Source organism: Hemibagrus wyckioides, linkage group LG04 (assembly GCF_019097595.1).
Source record: "Hemibagrus wyckioides isolate EC202008001 linkage group LG04, SWU_Hwy_1.0, whole genome shotgun sequence".
NCBI lineage: Eukaryota > Metazoa > Chordata > Actinopteri > Siluriformes > Bagridae > Hemibagrus > Hemibagrus wyckioides.
Window position 1 is genome coordinate 14,916,923 of NC_080713.1, and position 21,837 is coordinate 14,938,759.

Below are 21,837 nucleotides of genomic sequence, written 5' to 3' on the forward strand. Positions count from 1 at the left end.
GTTTCTTTGTTTCAGACCACTGTGGGGAGGTAATCGCTCATCCACCTGCTTCCTACCAACATCCTATGTCTGCTTCCCAGCTCCTCTAGGACGAACAAGCATGACAGACGACGCCTGCCTCGTAACCCAGTGAATCTTATGCACTTTTTGCCTATTGGTGCGTGACTACCTTGTGGAGAGTTAGAAGTTTGTCACATATTTCCTCCTTGCGCTGAATGTTGCATGCCTTGGTTCTCAGCGTGCATAACATCTCACAGTGCCATGGTACCTATTTTATGTTGTCTAGTGTTGTTTACTTTGACACATTCATTGTGTTTTGGTCATGGTTGTCTCCCAAGTGTGTCATGATTACTCTTTGTTTTCAGCTTGCCCCTCAATTAGTTTCGGTATATAAGCCCTTTGTGTTTCTTTGTTCAGCATTAAGGGATATTCTAAAATAATTAATGTAAAAAAGTTTATCATGGCCTAATATACTAAAACAACATCAAAGGAAAGCCATTTTCTAGCACAATAATCTACTGCTAAGACAATCATAATCGGAATCACCTTTATTCACCCAATGTATTATTATTATATTATTATTATTATATATTAAATATATATTAGTTGCTATGCAGAACCCCACATATGTGTTAGCTAAACTTCATTTGTATACCAACACCCTCAACCAAGCAGGGGAGACGGTATCAAGATCCACCGTTCAGCGAATTCTGCATTGAGGTGGTCTCCATGGGCATCGCCCCAGAAAGGTACCACTCCTTACCCAGAGACACTGGGATGTGCACCTGGCCTTTGCGAGGGGTCACCTAAATAGAGATACGAACTTCTGGTCAACCATCCTCTGGTCAGATGAGGCTAAAGTGGAGCTTTTTGGAAATATGGATGTTGCATATGTTTGGTGTAAGAAACGAGAAGCCTTCAATCCTAAGAAGACCGCCATCTTCACCGTTGACCTACAGGTCAATCCAATGTTGAACATGGATCTGCCTGGCAGGAGGCAAAGAGGATGGGTATATGGATGTAATATGGAGGTATATGGATGTATATGGATGTAAATGGATGTAATAAATGAGGTATATGGATGAGGTATATGGATGCAATAAATGAGGTAATAAATGTATGTAATAAATGTATATGGATGTATATGGATGTAATAAATGAGGTATATGGAAGAGGTATATGGATGTAATAAATGAGGATATGAAGCTAGTGGGTGCAAGTGTTGAGGATGCAGAGAATGCAGGGTTAGGTGAGAGATGATTCGCTGTGGCGAACCCTGAAAGAAAAAGCCGAAGGAAGAAGAAGAAGAAGCAGGATAATGACCCAAAGCATACAGCACAAGTGGTCAAGCAATGGTTCAGGGACAGCAACATAAAGGTTCTGGAGTGGCCAAGTCAGAGCCCTGACCTGAACCCAATTGAGAATTTTTGGACAGTTGAAGATCCGGGTCAGGACTAGGAAGCCTTTCAATCTCCAACAACTGGAGGCTTTTGCAAAGGAAGAGAGGGGAAACATTCTGCAGCAGACTTGTAGAAATCTTGTGGAGACCTACAAGAAGCATTTGCAGGCTGTCATTAAGAACAAAGGCTATCTATTGATATTGAAACACTGTAATATAAAGAGTATGAATAATAATTCTGAACATGGTGATTTTTAAATATTTGTCAATAAAAACCCATGAAATTTTATATTTTATATGTCATGCTGTTTTTTCTTCAGCTGTTTGTCACATATTAAATATATGGAAGTATTATAAAACTCATTCATCACAGAAGACAACTCAAAAACACTATAAAAATACCAAGGGTATGAATAATTTTGAGCACAACTGTATATGTTTTCCCTGTGCAGCAAAAAAAAGCAAGAAAAATAAAAGATCTTGACATTCAAACAGTTTTGGAGGAGACTGCATATATTAATGGTTATATAAAATGGTTAGCCACACACAGATTAGCTGGTGCAGGATCAGGATTTTGAGAAAAGCAAAAAACCTACTTTTTCATTTTTTTAGTGTTTTCTTCACAAAAAATGCAGATTTTTGCACCTGTCCAAAAGGTGGCAATGGCATGCCACTGTTTAACAATGTTTACAATGTTGAGAATGTTTGTACTGCCTTTCCAATTTAATTCCACTTACATCTGCTGCTTCTATGTAGAATGTTAGCATCCCTGCACTACCACATGACATTCTTACACTGTGTTCTTTTTAATATATTAATTCTTCTACATCTCTGTGCTTCAGTAATAGGTGGATTTTAAAATAAATTGTAAAATAACATGACCTACCTACCTTTTATTTGTGTTCTGGATTTGGATTTTGGATATTCAGCAAAAGATATAAAATCCAGAATATGCTAGCAGTTGTTCAAATTGATTTGTTCAATTTGTTTACATAGTTCAATAAAGGGCATTATTTTAATAATTCTAATTGCAGTTATTTACTCTACACTGTTTACTGCAAGAGTACTAATTTCTTATACTAACATCTTGCTATTAACACTATAAGTTTACGTACTATATTTACTATAATCACGAGATATGTGAAAAATAATTTCATGGGGTAAAGTTTATGCCTATTATTTATGCATGGCTGTTAATAACTATACGGACTATTTCATGTTCTTGAAAAGGTTATGACTGTCTAGAAGCTTATAATATGCGGTGGTTTTTCAAATTATATATATATATATATATATATATATATATATATATAATCTTTATATATATATATATAAACACAAATAAATAAATAAATAAAATGTAATGTAATGTAATGTCGGGAACATAATATAAGTTTGTTATAGTTGGAGAAATGACGTTTATTTTGACAAAACTGCTCAGAAATATCAGCGGAAGGAAACGTCATTTCCTGGATTTGCTACTGACGTGGCTAACGCGGAGCTGTGACTAGTAACCGTCCGGAATTTAGTGGGAAAATAGTTCATTATAGTCCATAGTCCTATATCTTTTATATATTCTTTTCATATTCTGGCATTTTGTTAGTGTTTGTTTCGCTCTTCATAGTGTTAAATTAAGTCTGCTTCGGTAAGATGTTGGACTTCTTCGCTATCTTCAGTAAGGGGGGTATAGTGTTGTGGTGTTTTCAGGGGGCTGGGGTAACGGAATCTTTTACAGGCCCTGTAAATGCTCTCATCCGCTCCGTAATTCTTCAGGTACGTTTCCACAGACAACTGGCATTTAAGACTTGGAAAGCAAAATGAATAAAATAAAATAAGATAAAATAAACCCGGGCCATCTGTGCATAGAAGATGTTCCGACGCGACGTCAAATCCGAACAGCCTTGTTAATAATAGGAACTATTTAAAACATTTAGCTAACAAAACACAAGGCAGTTTTTCACTTGTTATATTGATTATGTTATGGCTAAATGAATTATCTAGCTGGTTACAATATATTTGGACTGTCATTACCTAGATTCAATCATATTTTTTATGTATTATTTTTGTTTATTTAATTGGGTTTTTCCCCCTTTTCTTTCTAGTAACGCAACGCTTCTCGTCATTTCCATATACACTGATCAGGCATAACATTATAATCACTGGCTGGTGAAGTGAATAACACTGATTATCTCCTCATTATGGCACCTTTTAGTAGGTGGGATATATTAGGCAGTAATTGAACAAGTCCTTAAAGTTGATGTGTTAGAAGCAGGAAAAATGAAACGTAAAAACGTAAAAAAATGAAACATGGGCAAGCGTAAGGATTTGAGCGAGTTTGACAAGGGCATAATTATGATGGCTAGATGGCTGGATCAGAGCATCTTCAAAACTGCAGCTCTTGTGGGGTGTTCCCTGTCTGCAGTGGTCAATATCCATCAAATTGGTCTGAAGATGAACAGTGGTGAACCGGCAACAGGGTCATGTGTGGCCAAGTTTGGCTTCTGTTGTCAAGAAGTTAATGCTGGTTCTGATAGAAGTGTGTCAGAATACACAGTGTATCACAGTTTCTTGCATATGGGACTGCATGGCTGCAGAGCAGTCAGGCTGCCCATTCTGACCCCTGTGCACCACTGAAAGTGCTAACAATGGGAATGTGAGCATCAAAACTGGACCACAGAGCAATGGAAGAGGGTGGCCTGGTCTGATGAATCACGTTTTGTTGTGATTGCTGGACAAACAAGTCAGATCCATGACATGAACAGTCATATGTTATGATTGGTCACATGTTATGCCTGATCGGTGTGTGTGTGTGTGTATATATATATATATATGTATATATATATATATGTATATGTATATATAATATGTATGTATATATATATGTATGTATATATATATGTATGTATATATATATATGTATGTATATATATATGTATGTATATATATGTGTGTGTGTGTGTGTATATATATATATATATATATATATATATATATATATATATATATATATATATATATATATATATATATTAGTGTGTGTTTGTGAATATGTATATACAGTAATACCTTGACTTACGAGTTTAATTCGTTCTGTGACCGAGCTCGTAACTCAATTTGCTCATATATCAAATTAAATTTCTCCATTAAAATGAATTGAAATGCTATTAATCCGTTCAAGCCCACCAAAAACCACACCAATTTTTTTTGTTACGTGTTTTTAAATAAGAAAAATGTACTTAAATAAATAACAAATAATGTATAAAAAAATAATAATACATAATACAAGAGAATGTAAAGAAATAAACTGGTTTTATTAAGTGTATTTACCTTCAAGATCAGATGAAGATGCTAGCGGAGGTGGAGGAGATAGGCGAGTTTTTCATTTCGTGCTCTATCGCTTAACTTAACTTATTCGCTACACACTTAATGCTACAATTAATTGCTAAATTTAACTTACACACTATGCTATACTTTATCTACGGAAGCCCAGAGAGGCCATGTGGTGATATTATTTTTGCTTTTGTTTTCTCGTGATCATGACTTAATTTTCTCGTGATCTCGAGATAACAGAAGTTGTTTTCTCGTGATCACGACATAATCAGAACCGTGGTGAAGTTAGTTTGATATTCGGACATTAGACAGACATTCGGAAGCGGTAGTTTAGGGACTGTCGACAAATTTCTGTACGACTGAAATGTGGTACTTGTTACTTAACTGACTACGTTCCCCAGTTATTCTAATTTCTTCTTAAATATACATATGGCATGCGGCATTGCAAACAGCATTTGTTTATTTATAAATAAAAATTGAATTAATTGATAGTATTAATTATGTATCATGTGAATTAATTTGCTATTATTAATTTATTTTTTAATTAAAAAAAACCTATTTCTTCAATAGCTTCTAGGTCATGTGACCCAAAATGATCTACTTGAACACCTCCACAGGGTACACCTCTTTGTATCCCAAAAAATCTTTTCTTTTTTTTTTTTTTAATTTTTTAATAAAAAAAACACAATTTCTTCAATAGCTTCTATGTCATGTGACCCTGTGACCCCAAACTAATACTAAAATAATCTACTTGGACACCTCCACAAGGTACACCTCTTTGTATCCCAAAGAATCTCTTCTTTAATTTTTATTTTAATTTGTATTTTTAAAAAACACTATTTCTTCAATAGCTTCTAGGTCATGTGACCCTGTGACCCCAAATCTAGTACCAAAATGATCTAATTGGACACCTCCACAAGGTACACCTCTTTGTATCCCAAAGAATCTCTTCTTTAATTTTTATTTTAATTTTTATTTAAAAAAACACTATTTCTTTAATAGCTTTAATGATCCAAGATGGCGGCGCGGCAGTAGAACGCAGCAGCCACTCCGGACCAAAAATGGTGCTACTGTCCCGAAATAGCCCGACTTTCACGGCATATGGACACCAGATACAACAGTGTTCATGTGTACGACCGCCAGACACTACTGGATTATGGGAATCGTGCACCAGACAACATGCACGATGACCTATGGGAAAAGCTTTGTGATCTTGGCTTGTTACGGAGACCAGGCCCCAAACCCTTGGCGTCGCCTGATGCCGGTGGCCGGGAGAAGAGTCAACGGAAGCTGTGCGCGAGAAAGCGGATGCGCGGAAATTGGGCGGGTGTCCGTGCTAGGCTAAAAACAAACCCTAGCTGGCCGGCACTCCCCTCCATACTTCTGTCAAATGTCTGCTCCCTGGACAATAAACTGGACTACATCCGACTCCAGCGAACTGCACGGCGTGAGTACAGAGGCCGCTGCGTCTTTGTTTTCACGGAGACGTGGCTCAGCAACAGAGTTCTGGACGCCACCATTCAGCTAGCCAGGCTAACCATGTTTCGTGCTGACAGGAATGCAGCTCGGTGCGGTAAGACTTGTGGTGGCGGTGTGTGTGTTTACATCAACACAGAGTGGTGTAAGGACTCTGTGCTTGTTTCTAGTTACTGTTCATCGCTAGTGGAGTTTGTGACTGTTAGATGCAGACCTTTTTATTTACCCCGGGAATTCACCATCACTTTCATTATCGGAGTGTACATTCCACCCAGCGCTAATGCTAAAGAGGCTCTGTGTGAACTCTACGGAGCTATTAGCGAGCTGCAGAATGCTCACCCCAACGGACTGTTTATCATCACCGGAGATTTCAATCATGCAAATCTCAGAACAGTGCTCCCAAAATTCCATCAGCATGTGGACTTTGCTACGAGAGGGGCGAACACGCTGGATGTTTTTACACCAACACCCACCTCGGCTACTCAGACCACATCTCTGTTATGTTGATTCCAGCATACAGACCACTCGTCAGACGCTCTAAACCGGTTCTGAAACAGGTTAAAACCTGGCCAGCAGGAGCCATCTCTGCTCTTCAGGACTGTTTTGAGTGCACTGACTGGGACATGTTTAGGGAGGCTGCAACCAGCGCTGACTCTTGACTTGGAGGAGTACACGGCATCACTGTCCGGCTACATTGGGAAGTGCATTGATGACATGACCGTCTCCAAGTCCGTCTCCAAGTCCATCACCATACGCTCCAACCAGAAGCCGTGGATGACCGCAAAGGTGTGTGCACTGCTAAGATCCAGAGACACTGCCTTCAGAGCTGGAGACAAGGAAGCCCTAAGAACAGCATGGGCTAAACTGTCTCGAGCCATTAGAGAGGCAAAGCGTGCACAATCCCAGAGAATTCACGGCCACTTCCAGAGCAGGGGTGACTCGCCACATGTGGCAAGGCATCTAGTCCATCACCAACTACAGGCCAGCTCCACCTGCCTGTGACAGTGATGCCTCCCTTCCAGATGTGCTGAACAACTTCTACGCTCGGTTTGAGGCATGTAACGACGTGACAGCGAGGAAGACCATCCCTTCTTCAGAGGGCGAGGTGCTCTGTCTCACCACGGCTGACGTAGGGAAAACTCTGTGCAGAGTTAACCCACGGAAAGCTGCTGGACCAGACAACATTCCTGGCAGAGTGCTCAGGGAGTGTGCAGAACAGCTAGCGGATGTCTTCACAGACATCTTCAACATGTCCCTGAGCAGCGCCGTTGTCCCAACGTGCCTAAAGTCTACCACCATCATCCCCGTGCCGAAGAAGTCTCCAGTGTCCTGTCTCAATGACTACCGTCCCATTGCATTCACACCCATAATCATGAAGTGCTTCGAGAGGCTTGTCATGAGGCACATCAGGAACCTGCTGCCACCTTCACTTGACCCCATGCAGTTTGCGTATCGTCCAAATTGCTCCACAGACGATGCCATCAGCACAACCCTCCATCTGGCCCTCACACACCTGGACAATAAAGACACTTGCCTATGAATGCTGTTCATTGACTTCAGTTCAGTATTCAATACGATCATTCCTCAGCACCTGATCGAGAAGCTGAGTCTGCTAGGCATCAACACCTCCTTCTGCAATTGGATCCTGGATTTCCTGACTGGGAGACCTCAGTCAGTCCAGATCGGGAACAGCATCTCCAGCACCACCACACTGAACACTGGAGCTCCTCAGGGCTGTGTGCTCAGTCCACTGCTGTTCACACTACTGACTCATGACTGTGCAGCAACGCACAGCTCTAATCATATCAAGTTTGCCGATGACACGACCGTAGTGGGTCTCCTCAGCAAGAACGACGAGTCAGCGTATAGAGAGGAGGTGCAACAACTTGCAGCCTGGTCTAAGGTCAATAACCTGTCTCTGAGCGTTGACAAGACTAAAGAGATGGTTGTTGACTTTGGTCACTCTTTGCTCTCCTATTCTCCACTGAACATTGATGGGTCCATTGTGGAGATCGTCAAGGGCACCAAATTCCTTGGTGTTCACCTGGCGGAGGACCTCAACTGGTCACTCAACACCAGCTCCATCACCAGAAAGGCCCAGCAGCGTCTCTACTTCCTGCGAAGTCTGAGGAAGGCTTATCTTCCACCTCCCATCCTGACCACCTTCTACAGAGGGACCATCGAGAGCATCCTGAGCAGCTGCATCACTGCCTGGTTTGGGAATTGCACTGTCTCAGACCGCAAGACCCTTCAGCGTATAGTGAGGACAGCTGAGAAGATCGGAGTCTCTCCTCCCGCTATCACAGACATTTACTTCACACGCTGCATCCACAAAGTTAACAGCATTGTGGATGATCCCACATACCCCTCACACACACTCTTCACCCTTCTGCCATCCAGAAAGAGGTACCGAAGCATTCGGACCCGCACAACCAGACTGTTAAACAGTTTCTTCCCTCAGGCAATCAGGTATCTCAACAGAGAACTGAGCTGAGCTGGACACACGCACACACACACACATGTACAACCAAGATCTGATCTCAGAGGAGAACTGAACTTGTGCTGGACACGGACACACACACACATACATAACACGTGCACAAAAAAAAAGAACTGAACTGTGCTGGACATAGTCAGACACACACACACTAAACTGTCCTGTTTGCACACACATGCCACTTTACATTTATATATACACTATATTGCCAAAAGTATTCGCTCACCCATCCAAATAATCAGAATCAGGTGTTCCAATCACTTCCATGGCCACAGGTGTATAAAATCAAGCACCTAGGCATGCAGACTGTTTTTACAAACATTTGTGAAAGAATGGGTCGCTCTCAGGAGCTCAGTGAATTCCAGCATGGAACTGTGATAGGATGCCACCTGTGCAACAGATCCAGTCGTGAAATTTCCTCGCTCCTAAATATTCCACAGTCAACTGTCAGCTGTATTATAAGAACGTGGAAGTGTTTGGGAACGACAGCAACTCAGCCACGAAGTGGTAGGCCACGTAAACTGACGGAGCGGGGTCAGCGGATGCTGAGGCGCATAGTGCGAAGAGGTCGCCAACTTTCTGCAGAGTCAATCGTTACAGACCTCCAAACTTCATGTGGCCTTCAGATTAGCTCAAGAACAGTGCGCAGAGAGCTTCATGGAATGGGTTTCCATGGCCGAGCAGCTGCATCCAAGCCATACATCACCAAGTGCAATGCAAAGCGTCGGATGCAGTGGTTGTAAAGCACGCCGCCACTGGACTCTAGAGCAGTGGAGACGCGTTCTCTGGAGTGACGAATCGCGCTTCTCCATCTGGCAATCTGATGGACGAGTCTGGGTTTGGTGGTTGCCAGGAGAACGGTACTTGTCTGACTGCATTGTGCCAAGTGTAAAGTTTGGTGGAGGGGGGATTATGGTGTGGGGTTGTTTTTCAGGAGCTGGGCTTGGCCCCTTAGTTCCAGTGAAAGGAACTCTGAATGCTTCAGCATACCAAGACATTTTGGACAATTCCATGCTCCCAACTTTGTGGGAACAGTTTGGAGCTGGCCCCTTCCTCTTCCAACATGACTGTGCACCAGTGCACAAAGCAAGGTCTATAAAGACGTGGATGACAGAGTCAGGTGTGGATGAACTTGACTGGCCTGCAGAGTCCTGACCTCAACCCGATAGAACACCTTTGGGATGAATTAGAGCGGAGACTGAGAGCCAGGCCTTCTCGTCCAACATCAGTGTGTGACCTCACAAATGCGCTTCTGGAGGAATGGTCAAAAATTCCCATAAACACACTCCTAAACCTTGTGGACAGCCTTCCCAGAAGAGTTGAAGCTGTTATAGCTGCAAAGGGTGGACCGATGTCATATTGAACCCTATGGATTAGGAATGGGATGTCACTTAAGTTCATATGCGAGTCAAGGCAGGTGAGCGAATACTTTTGGCAATATAGTGTATATACATACATACATACATACTCAACTACTTTGGTGGACCATGGCGAGGCCTGTTCTGAGTGGAACCTGTCCTGTAAAATCGTGGTATGGTCTTGCCCACCGTGCTGCAGCTCAGTTTCAGAGCAACAATTCTTTTTTTCAGATCCTCAGAGAGTTCTTTGCCATGAGGTGCTATGTTGAACTTCCAGTGACCAGTATGAGAGTGTGAGAGCGATAACACCAAATTTAACACACCTGCTCCCCATTCACACCTGAGACCTTGTAACACTAACGAGTCACATGACACCGGGGAGGGTAAATGGCTAATTGGGCCCAATTTGGACATTTCCACTTAGGGGTGTATTCACTTATGTTGCCAATGGTTTAAACATTAATGGCTGTGTGTTGAGTTATTTTGAGGGGACAGCAAATTTACACTGTTATACAGGCTGTACACTCACTACTTTACATTGTAGCAGAGTGTCATTTCTTCAGTGTTGTCACATGAAAAGATATAATAAAATATTTACAAAAATGTGAGGGCTGTACTCTGTGTGTGTGTGTAAGAAGACTATTGTGTAATAATAAAAAACATTGTGTAATCATGATAAAAAATGACTTGTTTATTTATATAAGAAAGGAGTTAAACAAATGAAGAAAATAAACAAATGAATAAAAATAAAAGAAGACATTTTTCGGGATAAGAAGAGGTGTACCTTGTGGCGGTGTCCAAGTAGATTATTTTAGTACTAGTTTTGGGTCACAGGGTCACATGATCTAGAAGCTATTGAAGAAATAGTAATTTTTAAAAAACAAAATAAAAATAAAAGAAGAGATTCTTTGGGATACAAAGAGGTGTACCCTGTGGAGGTGTTCAAGTAGATCATTTTGGTATTAGATTTGGGTCACAGGGTCACATGACCTAGAAGCTATTGAAGAAATTGTTTTTTTAATTAAAAAACAAATCAATAATAGCAAATTAATTCACATGATACATAATTAATACTATCGGTTAATTCAATTTTTATTTATATATAAACAAATGCTGTTTGCAATGCCACATGCCATATGTATATTTAAGAAGAAATTAGAATAACTAGGGAACGTAGTCAGTTACGTAACAAGTACCACATTTCAGTCGTACAGAAATTTGTCGACGGTCCCTAAACTACCGCTTCTGAACGTCTGTCTAATGTCCAAATATCAAACTAACTTCACCACGGTTCTGATTATGTCGTGATCATGAGAAAACAACTTGATCTCGAGATCATGAGAAAACAAAAGCAAAAATAATATCACATGACCTCTCTGGGCTTCCATATTTATCGCTAAACTTAATTGCTACTTTATTTTATTTTATTTTTTATTTTTTTGCTTCACTTAATCATCTTCTTCACTGACTTTTCGCCACACTTTCCTCGCTTTCACTTGCAGGGCGTTTCAATAAAAACCTGTCCAAGGAGGTTTGTTTCTTCCTCCCATTCAAAATGTTTGGAAAATGAGTGAGGCAAGTGTCGTTACACAGCGCCAACGCACAACCTGGAGAGATAACCACGTGAACTGAACGCTTGCTGGGCTACCTAGTGGCGGGTGGTGTAAGCTTGCTCACTCGTAACTCAGATCTCGGCTTGTATCTTAAAGCAAAAAATCGACCGAGCGACGGCTCGTATCTCAGAAAACTTGTAAGTTGATTCACTCATAAGTTAAGGTTTCACTGTGTAGTCATACCCTGCGCTACGTCGTTAACTGGTTCCAAGAGACACAACGTAAGTTGATTTTCGCCATAAGTCGGAAATGCCCCTATAAAGTGCTGTATATGTTCCCTATAATGACACTATGACTGAATACATGTATTTTCTTATTTTATGAAAAGAATTTTGTTTAGGTTGGTTTTATTAGGCATTTTTCATTGTTACTATGTGACGGAGGGACCGACGTAAGGTTGTGTAAAGCACCATAAATTGGATTTCATTTTTCAATTAAACATTTAAGGATGACGTAAAGTCAGAGTCGACGTAAGTGGAAAGGACGTAAAATGGGGCACTACTGTATAGTTATTTAAAATAACATATAAATATTCAAAATCAATTATACTCGATCCTTCTTACTTGTAAGATCAAATAATTTTGGATTTTTTTTAAAATGTCAAAGTTATACAATTTTATGATTGCATGTTTTTGACAGCTGAAGAGGGAGCATATGCATAAAATCCATCCATAAAATATCACTCTGTAACCTAATATTTAAGGTTTTATTTGCCTTTTACAAATTACATTTTCAAATCTATAGTAATTGTAATACCTCACTATATTTGTATTTCACTATATTTAACCAGGTTATTATACAGAGAAGTGGCCATAAGCCAGTGCTTGTTCAAATTAATTCACTTGAATGTCTGATGCCTTAGAGGGCTTTCATACTGAAAGTTTAGTTCAAAACAGAGTTCACTTTGAATTAAAAATTGGCAGTGTGAAAGGGGTGTAGGGAGTGTGCTGATTTTGGTTGCACTGGAACTGTGCCGCAATTCTGGTGAACGTGAATGGGTCAGGCACTTGTTCGGGGTGATACACATGTACTGTAATTAGCAGAGGAAAGTTTACACAGAAGAACACAGAAGAATTGAGGTGCCTTACTGTGCATAATAACACCAAAAAATATATGATGTCTCGTGCTATGTTTTCCATACACATTTGTGATAATGTCAGATGAATGTAAATTCACTGGGGTTCATTAGAATCAAGTGAGTCTGAAACCAGACCAATGCTGAACCAATACCCCTTTGTTTTTGCAATCACAAAAATGTATACTCTTCTTATTCTTGTAAGAATAAAACGTGTAAGCATATGGTCGTTTTTAAATTAAATTGATTGACTTGGTGTCTGGCACTCTTAAGCCTGTAAATAAATAAATGTTTAAAATGCAACACTTTTACTCAATAATTAAACATTGGGTGGTTTTCTAAAGCCATATTCTTTCATATTTTCAGGAGCGTGCTGGGAACAGTCCTTTCTCCCATAATGCCTTGAATCTTAAGTACAAGCTTGACAATGAATTTGAGCTTGTGTTTGTGGTAAGTGATTTATTACCTAAAAATAGAACATGACAATTATTGTAAGGCTATGGTCAGTCTGTTTACAATTTTATCTGTTTTCCATTATGTCCTGCTGTTATTCCTCTGATTTTAGGTGGGTTTTCAGAAAATTCTGACACTAACATATGTGGACAAATTAATAGATGATGTCCAGCTGCACTTCAGAGACCGTTATAAAAATGAGCTGGAGCAGCAGGATGCCCTGAAATTCTTGATCAGTTGTTTTGAGTTTGATGATGACTTTCACAATCTTTTGCGGTGAGCTATCATTTCATGGTTAGAAAGTGCAAAGACCGTTTTTTTTTTCCTTTGTTTATAAATTTGGTTTTATTGTTTATCTTTTGGTTATATTTTGGAATGTTATTAATGTTGAATAATGATATTATATTGTAAAATTTTACAAAGTGCTTTTTTTCTTTTAATTATATTAAATTCTTGTGTGTGTGTGTGTAGTGTGGTGGAAGCTGAAAGCATAGCTAAACCCCAAAAGGCCATGAGGACTTACAATGAGTCCCAGAAATCTCAGAAAACTGTGAAATCCATGATTGAGACAAAAAGTGGAGACAAAAGCAGGGAGTCTACTAGCAAGAAGAATAAAAATAACAGGAAAGAAGGTGAGCTTTTTATTAGCCACTATATGTTATATATTCACTAGAAATATGAAATATAGAAACAAATAATGCAGATATTTTGGTACTTAATAAAGTGTTCATTACAAAAATATATTACCATTCCATTGTGCATTCAGACACTTGGCTCTGTGTGCTCAACGCTTTCTCTCACGGCTTTCGCTTCTCCCACAGCTCACTACAACAGAGCAAAAATCGTTAATGCAATTAAACACTGTGTATGATTCCAACCACTTACCTTCCTCAGGTCTGTTCTTGTTCATAAAAGGGCACTTGACCACGTCCCCGCTTCCACATATCCCCACCACCCGACTTAGGCCAGGGAGCTGTCCGGCCTGCAGCCGGTACCCACCTGACTGTCGGGAGAGGAAATCCACCAAAGCATGAATGCCCGTCCCTAAAGATAGTATAGGAGAGTGAAGAACTCCCATTTGATGCCCAGACAATCCCTTACACTAGGATCGTAAAAGAGGTCTACCACATAGTGCAGATTTTACCTCTGTAAAAGCATGTTGGCACGACTGTCCACTTAACTGGATCTGGCATTCCCATTTTAGTGAGATCAGTCAGCAGGCCCAAACCTGCGATAATAATCTGCCATCCCCAAGAACTGGTCTTTTTGGTCTTAGGTCTCAGGTAGGTTGTAATTGCTGCTTCTTGAGCTACAGATACACTAATATCTTAGTGCTGCTAGGTCAGCAAATACAGTGGCAAGAAAAAGTATGTGAACCTTTTGGAAATTCATGGTTTTCTGCATAAATTTGTTATACAATGTGATCTGATTTTCATGTAAGTCAAAAGAATTGACAAATATAATGTGCTTAAATAACACAAAAAAATCATAAAATCAAAAATCATAAAAACCTCACAGTGCTAGTGCCCTTGAGTTAATGACCTCAGAAAAGCTAACTGGATTCAGGCATTGGCATACCTGGAGTCTTGTTAAAAAAATAGTTGGGAGTTGTGGACTAGAGCTACTTTGACTGATAAAAACCACTCAAACATTTTGAGGTTGCTCAGCAAAAGAAGAATACCTTTATGTGAGCCATGCTTTGCCAAAAATAGCTTTCAGAGGATCTATGATCAAAAATGTTTGATTTACATAAAGCTGGAAAAGGTTACAAAGTGATTTCAAATACTTTAGAAATTCACCAGTCTACAGTTAGGCAAACAATCTACAAATGGAGACCCCAAGAACACAACAAAGATTTATCAATGAGGTAAAGAAACAATTCAGAGTGACAGCCATTTCCAATGATTCCTTCAGATGTTTGGCTAACATTTGTGTTCATGAGGGTACAGTATGTAAAACATGGAACAAGCAGGGTGTCTATGGCAGGATACCATCGCTGACTAAAAAGAACATTGCTGCACGCCTGAAGTTTGCGAAAGAGCACATTGACACTCCACAACGGTATTGGCAAAATGTTTTGTAGACTGATGACACTAAGATTGAACTATTTGCTACAGTAAGCTCCTGGTTGAGGTAATTACTCCCAAGGAGGGGGTCAACCAGTTACTAATTCCAAGGGTTCAATAAAGACATGAAATTTTTTTGTGTTATTATTTAGGCACATTACATTTGTCAATACTCTTGACTTAGATGAAGATCAGATGACATTATATGACTAATTTATGCAGAAAACCATGAAATTCCCAAAGGTTCACATACTTTTTCTTGCCATTGTACAGTTGAAACCAGAGGTTTACCTATATTGTATAAAAAGACACATTCTTTTTTCCTCACTGTCTGACATTTCTATTTGCTAAATGCAAGAATAATGAGAGAGAGACTTTTTTAGAGAATTTTTATTACTTTCTTCAAAGTCAGAAGTTATATACATTTCCTTCGTATTTTATAAGCATTGCCTTTAAACTGTAAGACCCATTTGTGCCCATGCTTTAACTTCCTGGCTCGTGTCTTGAGATTTCTACATAATGTTCTTTCCTCATGATGCCATCTATTTTGTGAAGTGCTCCTTTCCTTCCTGCAGCAAAACACCCCCACAGCATGATGCTGCCACCCTCATACTTTAGAGTTGGGATGGTGTTCTCAGGCTTGCAAGCTTCCCCTTTTCCTCCAAATGTAACAATGGTCATTATGGCCAAATAGTTAAATTTTAGTTTCAGACCACAGGACATGTCCCCAAAAATTAAGATATTTGTCCCTGTGTTCATTTGCAAACTGTAATCTGGCTTTTTTATGTTGCTTTTGACATAATGGCTTCTTCCTCACTGAGTGGCCTTTCAGCCCATGTCAGTACAGGACCCATTTCACTGTGAATAATGACACTCTTACCAACTTCAACTAGCATCTTCAAAAGGTGTTTTGCTTTTGTTGTGGGGTTGATAGGCACATTTCACACCAAAGCGTGTTCATTTTGGGGACACAACACATCTCTTTCCTTAGCGGTATGATGGCTGGACATTCCCATTGCATATAATTGTTTGAACAGATGAACATGGCACCTTCAGGCATATTGTACCCAAGGATGAACCAGACTTGTGGAGGTGTATAATTCTCTTCCTTTCTTTTGATTTTCCCGTGTCGTCACATGCCTCCAATGAACTCGGATGTTGTCAGTTAACCTATCGAAAGTTTCCAAAGCCATGGCATCCTCTGGGCGTTTCCAAATTGTTTAAAGGCAATCTTAGTGCATGTAAACTTCTGACTTTGAAGAAAGTTATAAAAATCTCTAAAAAATAATCTCTCTCTCATTATTCTGGCATTTAGCAAATAATTTTGGTAATCCTAACTGACCTAAAACAGACAGTGAGGAAAAAAAGGGTTATGTGTCTATTTATACAGTGTATGTAAACTTCTGGTTTCATCTGTATTTACATCCTAATTAAAGATTAGAAACATAATCTTACATATCTTATTTATTACTGTACATTAATATGAATAATGAATTATTTCAGTGGAAAAATTGAGAATTTCAGGGAGAAAATTTAGACTATTAATTTAAAAGCAAACAATTTGATAGTTAATTCGGTAGATGGTATTATTGTTTCTGATCAGTGCTTAGAATATTTTACTCCCCTTCGAGAGACCAAATTAAATTCACAATTTTTTTTCTTTAAAATCATTAACCAAATCCGTACTAGGGGTGGGGTAGTTTAGTGGTTAAGGCGTTGGACTACTGATCGGAAGGTTGTGAGGGTTAAGGGCCTTGCTCAGAGGCCCAGCAGTGGCAGCTCATTGGACCAGGGACCCTAATGTTGTATAAAATGAGGTAAATTGTGTGTCGCTCTGGATAAGGCCGTCTGCCAAAATGCCAAAAATGTAAATGTCAGAAATGTAGTAGATCCCTTATCTAAATACCAGTAGTAACCAAACCCCTTCTAAAGATTTTAGATTCTAAATATTTTAAACCAGCAGTTTAAATCAAACTCCTGATTTAAAAACCTGGCCTCGACTCCAATCAGCTGTCCAACTGTAGGCCAATATCAAACCTTTTCCTTTTTCTCCAAAATCCTAAAAAAGTTTGTAGCACAGCAGTTGTTCTCATACCTACATAGGAATAACATTCATGAAATGTATTACTCAGGATTTAGGCCTAATCATATGACAGAGACAGCACTGGTTTAAGTAGTTAGCCGCCTTCTCTCCACAGCTTTTCTCCTTATATAGGCTTCCTGTTGGTTCAGTTATTTGTAAGCATGATATTAGCTTACACTGTTATGCTAATGACACTGTTATGTTTCAGCAAAACCAGATGGTAGGCACTAGCTTATTTAGATTGAAGAATGTGTAAAGGACATTAGTTAGTGGATGCTTACTAACCTCCTCCTCAGTTCTGAGGTTGAAGTGCTTGTATTAGGACCATATGCAGCAAGAAGTAAGCTTTCAGATTACAGAGTAATTTTCGATGCCTTTGTGTTTCAAAATGAACAGCAGTAAAAGACCATGGTGTGATTATTGACTCCAATCTTTCATTTGAAGCTCATGTAGATAATCTCACTAGATTAGCCTTATTTTGTTACAGAAAAGAAAGATAAGAAATATAAAATCACTACATGATGCAGAAATACTAGTTCATGCTATTGCTGTTTTAGGGTGTATTGCAATGCCTTATTATCTGGATGTTTCAGTAGTTGAATAAACAAGCTCCAGTTAGTTCAGAATGCAGCAGTTAGAGTACTAGAGCCCGGGTTCAATTCCCAGCCAATGCCCAAACTTCAGCCACTGGATGCAGTGCCGGTCCCAATGGGAGGGTTCCGTCAGGAAGGGCATCCAGCGTCAAACCCGTGCCAAATTGTTGTGCGGACCAGTTGGTCCGTTGTGGCAACCCCTCATAGCCAAAAAAACAACATACATATGTGACATGAAATACGATATAATTGTGTTACGAGTATTCTGATGACATTATGTGATCACATGCATGTAAAGCAACCCCCAAAATAATTGGAATTCCAAAATTACTGTGATGTGTGATATAATTCTCAAGATCATGTGACATTGCATGCATGGCAAAACATACTCATCTGACATAGGAAAATCAGCACAGAGAGGAGAACTGCGTAATGCACATATACGCTTGGCTCCAAAAGTATTGGCACCCTATCTATACACATGCCGCTAATAGTTTGGGCACCCTATCTATACACATGCTGCTAATAGTATGGGCACCCTATCTATCCACTCGCATTCCAAATGTTTTGGTGCCCTATCTGACTACTCAACTCCAAAAGTATTGGCATTGTCTGTCCACTTGGGGAAGGGTTTTGCCATGGCAAGCAATGCAAAGCACACTTTTATGATCTCATTTGCTTATTAGAATGATGCTTGCTATGCAAAGCATAATATTACAATCTCACTTGCTTAATATTATTATTATCAGTGGGGCTTGAAATTCAAATTCCCATTGAAATACATTGATAGAATCTTAGAATCCAGCTCAACTCTTACACATGCCTACATATGTAGGGCTGAGGACCCTCTTATGTCCAGCTTTCTTTGTCCTATCTATTCAATCAACCCTAAAAGTATTGATGAGCTATCTATCTGTATATTTATTCAACATTAATTAATGTGTTGTAGTATGTAGTAAAATATTAAGTAGAATCCAAAAATGACTGCAGTATACACGTGGCATCCATACGCTCGCACAGCTCTCGCACATGCCACAGGGCCGAGGACCCTCTTCTCTCCTGCTCTCGTAGTCGGTGTAGCTGTTAGGGGACTCTCAATTCATTCATATACAGCTCTGGAAAAAATAAGAGACCACTGCAATTTACTCCTAAATCAGCATCTCTCTGAGTATGACAAGCATTCCATGCCAGTCTTTGGTGATTTGGTGATCACCTGAATCCAATCCTATTTAATGGGGAAAAGTATAAAAAAGCACTGCTGTAATCAACACTCTCCTCTTGCAATGTGACCAGTTGGATGGTAAAATGCTAGAAGTCTTTCAAAGGTAATTGGAAATTTAAAAATAACCATTGAACATGCCAAAAACAGTGAAAAGAGAGGTTTTGAGTGAAGAAAAAATGGCTCAATACTAGCTTTACTGGCACAAGGATTCAGTGAGCGTCAAGTTGCTTCTATCCTTAATATTTCAAAGATGGCAGTTCACAAAAACAAGATCAAGCAACAGACACTAGGAACAACAAAGCTACAGCCTGAAGAGGCCGAAAACGGCTCAGTAACAAGCGAGATGACCGCAAACTTATTTGAATGTCAATCAAGAACCGTAGGCTGACCTCAAGTGACCTTCAACAACAGTGGCAAACTGAGACTGGGGTGAAGTGCACGGCAAGAACGGTTTGAAACAGGCTTCTACACGCAGGGCTGAAGGCATACAAAGCTAGAAAAAGGCCTTCATCAGTGAAAAGCAAAGAAGAGCCAGGCTGAAGTTTGCACAGGAATTGGACTGTAGCGGACTAGAGTAAGGTAATCTTTTCTGATGAGGCCAGTTTTCAGCTTTGCCCAACACCCGGTCATGTTATGATTAGACAGAGACCTGGAGAGGCCTACAACTCGGTGTCTTGCACCAACTGTAAAATATGTAGGAGGGTCAGTGATGATCTGGGGGTGCTTCAGCAAGGCTGGAATTGGACAAATTTGTCTTTGTGAAAGGGCACATGAATCAAGCCAAGTGCAGGGTTGTTCTAGAAGAACATTTGCTTCCTCAAATGTTCAATGCTTCCTCAAATGTTTTGTACACCAAAAATACACCAATACATGCACCTGTAAGAAAAAAAAACATAAAAAACTGATTATTTTGCAGTGGTCTCATATTTTTCCAGAGCTGTACAATCAACTCTAAAGGTATAGGCACCCTATCTGTCTGTCTGTCTGTCTGTCTGCCTATCTATCTATCTATCTATCTATCTATCTATCTATCTATCTATCTATCTATCTATCTATCTATCTATCTATCTATCTGTGTATTCATTCAAAATTAAGTTGAATCACAAATTTGCTGCAACATACATGTGGCATATCCAAATACTTGGCATGATGAGGAGAACTGCGTAATGAGTATTCTGATATCACATGATGGCACATGCATGGCAACCCTGAAATTAATTATGCTTCTAATGGTATTGGCACCCTGTCTGTCCACTTGGGGACAAGTTTTGTCATGGCAAGCACCACTCACAGTTTCTTCAGAAAATGTACGTTATTATTATTATTGTTATTATTATTATTATTAGTGATGTTTGCAAAGTGCACACTATTACTGTCTTTTCCTATTAATCCACTCACCTTTGAAAAGTATTAGTACCATATCAATCCACTCCAGCAGTTATTCAAAAAAAATTACTGGGGCAAAAGATGTGGCTGCTGAAATTCCATGTTGAATACACCAGCCATATGCCAGAAATGCTTTGGTGGATTCACAGCAAATTTGGTGTTCTAACATGGTGGCCCTGTACCAAGAAAACTTTGGAACTGAAGTAGATGTTTCAGACAGATTTCTTGTGCATCATCACAGTAAAGTTGGCAAAACATGAAACCTGTGTGTTGGCCATGTTAATATTGTATTTTCCATGTTTTTTTATGGCAGGCCATAGAAGGCCTAGGTCTATTTTGGTGGAATCTGGTTGTCTCATAGAGCACAGTCCAAGGTGTCCAGGCAGCAAATTTGGAGTCAGTTCATCAATCACCACCGACACACCAAATTTTCAAAGTAGATTTTTGCTTATAACTTTTGAACTGTTTGTCCTATGGTTGATCCTTATTTTTCCTGAATCACTGGGTCAGTAACTGAAGAGTCCAGTTTTGGGAGTGCCCTCAGGAGTGCTTTATTGGAGTGATGCCTACACTTTAATAGTGATACACTGATAATAGTGTGTGTGCACCAAATTTCATGAAAGTTGGTCACTTGTGGGGGCCACACCATTAACTTTCATGTTGTCTTTTTATCAACCATGCAATTTTTGTCATGGTCAATAAATCTCATTTAGATTAGATTAGATTAGATTCGATTCAACTTTCACTGTGCAGAGTACATGTACAGAGCCAATGAAATGCAGTTAGGTGTTTTTGATAATGCCTTTCGCCCTCTGCAGGCAGCGTTTATTGTAAATGCTCTTGATAGTGGGTAGCTGAGTGCCAGTGACATGTTGAAGGGCTTTACGGTCTGTAGCTGTGCAGTTGCTGTACCAGACTGAGATGCAGTTGGTGATGATGCTCTCAATGGTACAGCGGTAAAAGTTCACAAGAATCTTGGAGCAGAGGTGGGCCTTTTTCAGTGTTCTCAGAAAATAAATAGGCGCTGTTGTGCCTTTTTCACCAGGAAGGAGGCGTTCATGGACCAGGTGAGGTCCTCGGAGATGTGGACCCCGAGGAGCTTAAAGCTGGGTACATGCTCAACAGCAGCATCAGTTACCTCTGATCAGGCCTATTACCGTGGTGTCATCTGCAAACTTTATAATGCTGTTAGAGGCATGTACAGGTATGCAGTCATGGGTGAAGAGGGAGTATAGGAGAGGGGTCATTACACATCCTTGGGGAACTCCAGTGTTGAAGATGAGACT

The 21,837-nt window shown here is 39.8% G+C and overlaps 1 protein-coding gene across 2 annotated transcripts in view; it reads left to right on the plus strand.

Annotated features, from left to right (window-relative positions):
* The first annotated feature begins 2,871 nt into the window (after positions 1-2,871).
* Positions 2,872-21,837, plus strand: part of srpra (SRP receptor subunit alpha) — a 52,604-nt gene continuing 33,638 nt past the window's right edge. For both annotated transcript variants that reach the window (XM_058387244.1, XM_058387245.1), the window contains exons 1-4: positions 2,872-3,172; positions 13,115-13,198; positions 13,314-13,477; positions 13,673-13,833. In XM_058387244.1, the coding sequence (XP_058243227.1) occupies positions 3,050-3,172; positions 13,115-13,198; positions 13,314-13,477; positions 13,673-13,833 (532 nt within the window). In that variant the 5' untranslated portion in view covers positions 2,872-3,049. The remainder of the gene's footprint in view (positions 3,173-13,114; positions 13,199-13,313; positions 13,478-13,672; positions 13,834-21,837) is intronic.